Below are 8,863 nucleotides of genomic sequence, written 5' to 3'. Positions count from 1 at the left end.
TGCTCAGCCAGCTTTTTTATGCAACCTAGTACCAGTTGTCAAGGAATAGTACTGCTCGTAGTAGGCTGGGCCCTCCTACATCAATCATTAGTCAAGAAAATGCCCCATGGACTTGCCCACAGGCCAATCTGATGGAGAGATTTTCTCATTTGAAGTTCCATCTTCCCAGATGACCCAAGCTTGTGTCAACTTGACAAAAATCTAGGCAGCACACTGTCTGACCACAAGTGATGATATATTGACATTCATGCACTCCAAACTATTCTGCCCCTGGTGACACAATTAGAATTCCAAATGCACACTGTCAGAACTGGAGGGGACTTCAGAGCATCTAACCAACCATAGGCCTCCCCTTTGCTACCAAAACATTGAAGTTGCAATGAAAAGACTTGTCTCTGATTCTGTGGGCAGTGGGAGCATGATCTCTCCAGGTTCCTTCCGCAGCACTCACTCATGAGGGCTTGGCTGGAGCTCTTCCTTGGGAGTCAGCCCCTCCCACACCAGAGCTGCCTCTGCTAGTTCATTGTATGAATTATAGATGCAAATGCTTACTAAAGCTTGAATAAGCAGATGAGGGTTTTTCCTCCCTAACCCCAGAGTCTTACACTCTGTCAGTCAGGAAAGTGGATAGATCTGCTGACACTATCAATTGCTCTCATTGTGAATTACTCTTATTTAACCCCAAATTCATTGTTGCTATGCAATGCGCCCTCAAGAAAAGACAATCTGATGGTAAATTATGTGAAAAATTCAGTTGTCTGATTCATGTCTCAGAACTCGAACAGTGCATTTGATTTCCTCTCATCTGTACAATGTTAATCAGATTGAATTTGACTCACACTTACTGTTTTCCAAGATCTGCATCAGAATATGTAAGGATAAGCTAACTCCAAAAAGGAGGATACAAAAAACGGTTGGAGAAAGGGTAAAACCTCAGTCTCTGGGGTTCTAGACGTCTAACTAGGTATGAAACTCACTAGCTGAGGATGATGACCTTGAACTCTGTTGTTTGTTTGTTTGTTTGTTCTTTAGGGAGGTTGTTGTTTATTTTGGAGTTTGTTTTTTGAGACAGCCTCTCTAGCCCAGATTGTCTTTGTCACCCAGGCTGACCTTAAACTTGCAGTGTTTCTTCTGTCTCCTGAGGGCTGAGATTAAAGGTGTGAGACATCATGAGCCTCTTCTTTCCACCAACCCTGTGCTGGGATCACAGATGTGCACCACTGTGCTGGTTCGTTTTGTCATCTTGACACAACCTAGAGTCATCTGGGAAGAGAAAAACCTCAACTGAGGAATGGCCTCCACCAGATTGACTTGTTGATGGGTTTGTGAGGGGCATTGCCGTGACTACCAATTGATGGAGGAGGGCTTAACCCACTGTGGGTGGTGCCACCCCCGCAGGTGGTCCTGAGTTGTATAAAGAAGGTAGCTGGGGAGGCCCGGGGCAAGCTAGGGGGTAAGGGCAGCATCCCTCCTTGGTCCTCTAGTTGAGTTCCTGTCTCTGAGTTCCGGCTTGAACTCCTGCCCTGGCTTCCCTGGATGATAGACTGTAACAGGTTAGGTAAAATAAACCCTTTCCTTCCCAAGTAGCTTTGATGGTGTTTATCACTACAGAAAACAGACTAACAGCTACCACACGAGGTTTATGCGGTGCTAGGACTTGAACCCAGGGCTCATGCATGCTAAGTAAACGCTTTGGCAAATGAGCTATATTCTCAACTAACTTTTTCAGGCTGCTGCGTTTTAATTTACAAATCTAGAAATGAAGAACATAATGTGCAATTCACGAAGTACTGTCTTGGGTACTCCATAAATGCTAGCTATTATTATTTATGGTGGTACATATGCACACACCTCCCTACTGGACAGCATAAAACAACTTTACAGGGGCACTCCCGATTCCAGCCCCGCGACTATCTAAGAAACAGTCGGGATCCCCCAGGGCTCCGAGATTTAAGACTGCGGCCGCCCCCTTCTGGTCTCCTTGCTTCAGACGCACGCGGGCTGGATGAGGATTGTCCCTCGCAGGTTCCTGTCGCAGGACGGAAACGAGGGGTGGGACAGGAAGTGGAGTCTGGTTCAGTTCGGGTGCAAGGCGGCCACTGGAGGAGAGCAGGGTGCAGCGCCTGCGAGCTTTGGAGAAAGAGCCGCAATGTTCCGGATCGAGGGTCTCGCGCCGAAGCTGGACCCCGAGGAGATGAAGCGGAAGATGCGCGAGGATGTGATCTCCTCCATTCGGAACTTCCTCATCTATGTGGCCCTGCTGCGAGTCAGTGAGTGTCCTTCGGGGCTGTGGCCGTGAGGCCACGCGTCCATCCCACCCCTGCACGCGCTCCTGGGTCCCTGAGCTGAGCATCCTGGGGAGAGCGGGGGGGCATGCGTGTCCAGGGCGGCCCAAGTGCCTGCCCTCAAGGGGTCTGCGGGTCCTGAGACTGTGCCAAGTGCTCGTGGTGGCCGAGGGCGCGTGGTTAAGTCACCTTTGCTAACCCGACGCTTGTGCTTAAGGACCTTCAGGTGCTATCCCTTAGCAGTACCCTCGTTTGACAAACCTAGAAACGGTCCCTGGGAAGTGGCTGACCCAAGGTCATTTGGCGATTCAGAATAAACCTGACGTAGAATCCCGAGCTCTTAACTGGGTATCAGACACTTTCCTACGGTGCTTGCCTTTGAAATCCGAAAAGACTTGCTTTCTTTGTGTTTATTTGAGCAGAGGGTGAAGTAAATAGTTGGTTTTCCTTTTTTTGGAAGATGGAAAGAGAAAGATAGGCGTCTGTAGAGCTACTGAGAATACCTGAAGTATTCGATTTCACCATTGACAAAAAGTTAATTTCGTTACTTGATCTCTGTTCCTTTTGCAAGCGAGAGCTTGAGTTCAAGGAGCACATCGGGGTTAAAGACAGACTGACAGATTAGGAAGTAGATAGTTCACTGGGCTAAGGCACTTGTCGCCAAGCTGGGCAACCTGAACTGGATCCACATGGCGGGAGAGAACCAATTCCCGGAAGTTGTACTCTGACCTCCACACCTGTACCAAGGTATGCACGAACACGTGCATACACCACAGACTACACACAAAATGTGTTTTTTTTTTTTTGCGGGGGGGGGGGGCGCGGGGGCGGTGTTCAGATAGGATTTCTCCGAGTAACCCAGGCTGGCCTTGAACTCAGAGATCTTCCTGCCTCTGCCTCCCGAGTGCTGAGATTAAAGACATGCACCACCGCCCGCCCGGTTTTAAAAATCTTTTTATTGCCAGGCAGTAGTGGCACACGCCTTTAATCCCCCAGCACTTGGGAGGCAGAGGTCGAAGGCCAACCTGGTCTACAGAGTTCAGTTCCAGATCAGCCAGGACTGTTTCATAGAGAAACCTTGTCTCGGAAAAACAAAACAACAACAACAAAAGATTTTTAAGATATTAGTTCTCGCCGGGTGGTGGTGGCCCACGCCTTTAATCCCAGCACTCAGGAGGCAGAGGCAGGAAGATCTCTGAGTTCAAGGCCAGCCTGGTCTACAGAGCAAGATCCAGGACAGGCACCAAAACAACACAGAGAAACCTTGTCCCGAAAAATAAGTAAGTAAGTAAGTAAATAAATAAATAAAATATTAGTTCTCTGATATAACAGAATTAAATAAATAAATAAATAAAATATTAGTTCTCTGATATAACAGAATTAACTGACCCTCGAGTTCTCAATACAACATACTTCTCATAGTTCAGTGCTGTGTAGGGAGAGGCAGGAACGGTTCAAGTGATTGAACAGACCGGGATTTTAAAGACTGGAGTTAGGCCTTCCTCATGGGTTCCTCTTTTGCTGTATTCTCTCTGTATTGCCGGCCGCCCCAGGAGAGGGCGTCTTGGAGAGCAGAAACACCCAAATCTTGCTCATCCACAGCCTCTTGAAACCTCTTCACCTTTTCCACCCTTTTTAAAGGTTTTTATTTGTCTGCCTGTCCGTGTGTGAACCACATGCCTGCAGGTGCACCATCCAGAAGGGGGCGTTGGAACCCTGGAACTGGAGTTAAACAGGCAGCTGTAAACTGCCAGGTGCGGATGCGGGGATCTGAACTCAGGTCCTCCTTAGTTTACAGCAGACAGGCTTAACTGCTGAGTCATCTCTCCCTTCTCCTGATGTCCCTTAGTATTCCAAACAGCTCCTGGTACACCATTTACCAAACCAGCGCAGTGATCGGAGTGGCTTAGTGACAGGTAGAATCAGAGAAAGCAGTGGGTGTCGGCCCTTCCACTTACCTTCCCCAGGGTTTCCGTCCCTATGCCTTCTGGTTGTTAGTTTTCCCAGGATTGGGAATTGAACCTAATGCCCATTTGTTTCCTCTAGGATTTTGTTCTGTTTAGGTTAAATAAACCCCCAGGGCTAGAGGTATACCTTGGTAAAGTGCTTGCCTGCCTTGCGCAAGGCCCTGGGTTCAACTCCCCCTTTGGTGAAATAAGGAAAAGGTCCCCACAGTAAAGGACTGTGGAGTTATTATAGTCCTAGAGGAAAGTGCAGTAGGGTGGGGCAATGGTAATCCAGTGAGACTGAGTGGGCTGTTTTGCAAGGCTGTGACTCCCTTTGGTTTATGGTACAGGTAGAGAGAGGCTTGATCACCATTTAGGAGTTGTTTCCAAAACCATATTTCATAAAGTGTTTTCTTTTACACCCCAGTTTTATAATTCTGCAGTACAGCCTATGGACTCATAGAATAAAACCTACGCTGGGTTTTTCTTTCAGCTCCGTATATCTTAAAGAAGCTGGACAGCATATGAGGATGGGGAGTCACATGGATGCATGGCATGAAGAAACCTGGCGACAGTTTCTCCTCCTGTCTGCAGATGAATTGGCCCAGAAAGCTGTAAGACTGATGAAATGGACATAAAAACTCTACTTGTTAAGAACAAGTGGAGCTTTGGGAACGACCTTCATAGCTGAAACATAAAACTATTTGAGAAGTGCACAAAAGATGTCTTGTGGTCACGGTGTGCCCTCAGGCCTGTGATAGCCACCTCTGTGAGTGTTGATGGAATTGTCAAAGTGTCGAACTCTAAGGGGTTAGGTCTGAATGGCACTGTCTTGGCAGTCATTTCTGTTTACAGCTTCTGTTTCAAGTGTATTTGTGAAGAGTAATGGAGTCCACATACATCCACAATGACATCTGAGCACAGAACCGTCAGTCTATATTTTTAATAAACATTCTGATGAAGAAAGCTTGGGTTTTGCTTGGTTGGTTGGTTGGCTTTTTATTTTTGTTTTTTTGTCCCACTTTGGCCATCACTAGTGAAACTGCTGCAATATTGAGACTATTATGCCTGTGGTGAGTTTCTTTTGAACTTTATGTAGCATTCATTGTGCTTCTTTGCCAGAGTCTTAATGAGCTACAACTTACTGCTTGGTGCTGAAAATGCAAACAGTGGAAGGAGGAAAAATGCTGTAGTTTAAAATCAAATAGTTCTCTGGGTTTGTTGGCTGAAGGGGGCGGTCCTCCACAGCCTCTAACCAGGCTCACCTCTTTAACTAATGTATGTGGGCTTTGTTTGTAACATGGTTTTTAGTTGATGTATATAGGTATCTGCCTGTGTGTGTGTGTGTGTGTGTGTGTGTGTGTGTGTGTGTGTGTACCATGTGGATTCCTGGTGCCCGTGGAGGCCAGAAGAGGACATTAGATTCCCTAGAACTGGAGTTCCAGGTGGTTAAGAACTGTCGTGTGGGTGCTGGGCCTTCTGTAAGACCAGCGACGTTCTTAACCACTGAGCCGTCTCTCCAGCTCCACCAGCGTGTGTCTTGGTAACATCACGGTGCTGTCGTGATTTCTGTTTTAGTTACTGCCCACTCCTGCTGGGTGTATCGCCGGGACGTGGGTTTCTGTCAGTTTTCTATACCCATCATGCGTGTTTGTCACCCCGCCTCCTGTGTGCAGCCTCGTGTGACTGGTTAGACCAATGGTTTTTCTGTTCCTACAGATTTTCCCTTTTAACCCCTAGGTTTAGTTTTCCTGTGAACTTTCCACTAAATTAACTTTTCACCAGGTACCAAAATTGTTTACATCATTTGGTTTGAACAGGCACCACGTCTTCGAGTCTTCCCTAGGGAGTCTTCCCTGGAGCCTTGCTGTTCCTCTCTGGACTGTGTGTGGCTGTAACTTGGGAACAGCCTTTTCTTGTTCCGTGTTGGGTCTCATCTGCTAATGTTTGTTTTCAGGGAGCCCTGACTGGTGAATAGGAGTAAACAGTTTTAGACCTTTCTGACCTGAAAATTATTTTTTTATAGTCACACATTTGATTCTTTGCTGAATGTAGAGTTTTGGCTTGGAACCTTCATGCTTGAGGATTTTAAGGCATTGAGACATTGGCTGTGAGTTGAGTCTGAAATCCGAAACCATCTGACTCCTGGTCTTTCTGTGAGGCCTAATTTTTCTCTCTGAGAAACAAGGATCTCTTGTGCTAGTAGTCTTCCATTCCACGGGGACACACTCCAGTGTGTGTGTATTTAATTCACTGTGCTGGGCACTAGGTCACCCTGTTAAAACTTGAAACATACCATCCAGTAGTTCTCATAAGTTTTGAGGTTTGTTTTGTTGTGTGTGTTTGTGTTTGTTTGTTTGTTATTCGAGACCGGGTTTCTCTGTGTAGCCCTGACTGTTTTGGAATTCACTGTGTAGACCAGGCTGGCCTCAAACTTAGAGATCTGCCTGCCTCTGTCTCCTGAGTGCTGGGATTAGATGCTTGCACCCCACCCAGCAATTCAGTGTATTTTTATTGGCAGTTTCCTTCCCTGTTTTCCCTCTTCTCTTTGTAGAACAACATACAACTTTTGTGTTCTTTGTCCTTCACTGTCTGTTGTCTGAAGTGGCTTTTGTCTGCTTTCTTCATGTTAGACACTTCACTTTTGTTAGACTGAGTGGGCGGGCCTTGTTGGCCTTAGGCTCTTCCTAAGGGAGCTCTTCTGAGGTATTTAGTTGGGAGGAAGGTCTGTGTCCATATCTTTAGGTATTTTATATTAAGCTGGTCATTGCTAGGAGAACATTCTTCCAGTCTTGTCCATGAAGAATGAAGGCCTTGCTAGGATCCTGGGAGTCAAGTGATGCAGGAGGGCTGCTGTGAGGTCTTGTAGAGGTTTCTTAGCCCTATCGGGTTGCAGACCGCATCTGATAACTTAGACCTTCACTGGCTAGTTCTTAGTTTGGTCTCTCTCCGCTCTGCGCACTTGCAAAGGTCCTGAAGCTACCAGTTCCCGAGACTTGGGGGTTCTGTGCTGTGGGATTCTTCCTTTTACTTTTCTTACTGCTGGCCTTTTGCTTTCCAGATTACAGCTTTTTGAAACTGTGTTGTCTCATCTTCTATCCTTTGAGATTTTAACCTTAAAATGGACAAAAGCCTTTACTGTTATTGAGTGGAATTTCAGGAGAGAGTGGACATACTCTATTAATTCCTGTGTTCAGCCCATCATCTTTACCCAGACAGGATCTATGTTTTTAACCGTCATTTGGTGTGGTGTGTAGTCACTTACAGCCACTCCCCAGTTGCAAGCGTGCAGTGTGTAACACCATGGTGGTGAACACTGCCCCTGAAGAGGGGTAGATTTGGCTTCGGGGCCTGGTTCTGGTGCTTGAGATGCACGTCTTTAAGTAGCTGAACCTCTGAATTAGTTCTCAGCTGTGGAGTTAGGGTAGTAGACTGCCTGTCAAGGGGAAGAACCCAGCACTGTTATTTGACACTTGGTAAGCAATGATTGTTGATGGTTAGTGTTAAGTTTCATTCCCGTTTCCAGATGTGATGAGGTAGCATGCTGGTCTTGATGTATTCAGACTTGAGGATTAGACACTAAGTAGGCAAGTTTGGCGGCATCATTTGTGTGCTTTTCTTAGAGAAAAAAAGTGTGGTTGCTATTGGAGATTATTATATGTTCAGGCTGAAATAAAAACAAAAAACAAAAAAACGTGATGGGCCGGGTGGTGCCAGCTCACACCTTTAATCCAGCACTTGGGAGGCAGACACAGGCGGATCTCTGAGTTCAAGGCCAGCCTGGTCTATAGAGCAAGTTCCAGGACAGCCAAGGAAACCCTGTTTTAATAAGTGGCTTCTTTTAGAAATGGAACCTTGCTGCTAGGCAATCCTGGTGACCCTTGAACTTTGAATGCTGCTACCCCTGTCTTCCAAATGCTGGGGTTACAAGTGTGTAGTTCTGTACCCAGCCTGTTAGTAGCTTTTTAAATTCAGGCTATACCTACTGGGAGTGTTCAGTGCTTAGAATAGACGATTCTGAAATAATATATTAGAAAATATTTAGGGGCTGGAGCAATAGCTCAGTGGTTAAAAGCACTGACTGCTCTTACAGGAGACTCAGGTTCAATTCTCAGCCCCCACATGGTGGCTGTCAACCTTTTGTAACTCCAGTTTCAGGAGTTACACTCTAATGACATCCCTGGACACAAGGCCTATACGTGATTGATGTACAGACATACATAAGCATAAACACCAATAAGCATAAAATAAATAAGTTTTTTTAAAGAAAGAAAGTATTTAGACTATGTACATAGTTGGAGTATGTAAAGAGCAGATTGGCATTTTGTAAACTTGAAATTGAGGACATTGGGGAAAATGGGGAACAGAAAACTTAATTCCTCCTAATTAATAAGGGGACAGGACTTCTACAGCTAAATTAACGATCTTAACTGCTGACAGTGCAACACTGAGAAAACCCTTTTGCTTTGCCCTTTGCGGTTACTGTTGAAATAGCAATAGCTTTGAAGTCAGTACATTCAGCAGTTCTTAGGTTGACAAACATGAGCGTGCATTGGGAGTGAGGGACAGGTGCAGAAATCTGAACTATTTGTTTGCTAGATCCAGAAAAGAAACCAGCTGACATTTGACTAG

At 45.9% G+C, this 8,863-nt stretch overlaps 1 protein-coding gene across 1 annotated transcript; it reads left to right on the top strand.

Moving 5' to 3' along the window:
- Window positions 1–2,059: 2,059 nt before the first annotated feature.
- Tomm5 (translocase of outer mitochondrial membrane 5) lies at window positions 2,060–5,198 on the top strand. The gene is made up of 2 exons (XM_059255749.1): window positions 2,060–2,270; window positions 4,725–5,198. Exons 1-2 carry the CDS (start codon window positions 2,150–2,152, stop codon window positions 4,757–4,759), a joined length of 156 nt encoding a protein of 51 aa, XP_059111732.1. The 5' UTR covers window positions 2,060–2,149; the 3' UTR covers window positions 4,760–5,198.
- The last annotated feature ends 3,665 nt before the right edge of the window (window positions 5,199–8,863 follow it).

Source organism: Peromyscus eremicus, chromosome 2, assembly GCF_949786415.1.
Source record: "Peromyscus eremicus chromosome 2, PerEre_H2_v1, whole genome shotgun sequence".
Classification (NCBI taxonomy): domain Eukaryota; kingdom Metazoa; phylum Chordata; class Mammalia; order Rodentia; family Cricetidae; genus Peromyscus; species Peromyscus eremicus.
This window is presented reverse-complemented; position numbering and strand designations above follow the sequence as displayed.

Coding starts and splice junctions, on each gene's coding strand:
- Tomm5 (XM_059255749.1), top strand. CDS start 2,150: ATGTTCCGGATCGAGGGTCTCGCGCCGAAGCTGGACCCCGAGGAGATG. Junction 2,271..4,724: donor TGTGGCCCTGCTGCGAGTCA/GTGAGTGTCCTT, acceptor TTTTTCTTTCAG/CTCCGTATATCTTAAAGAAG.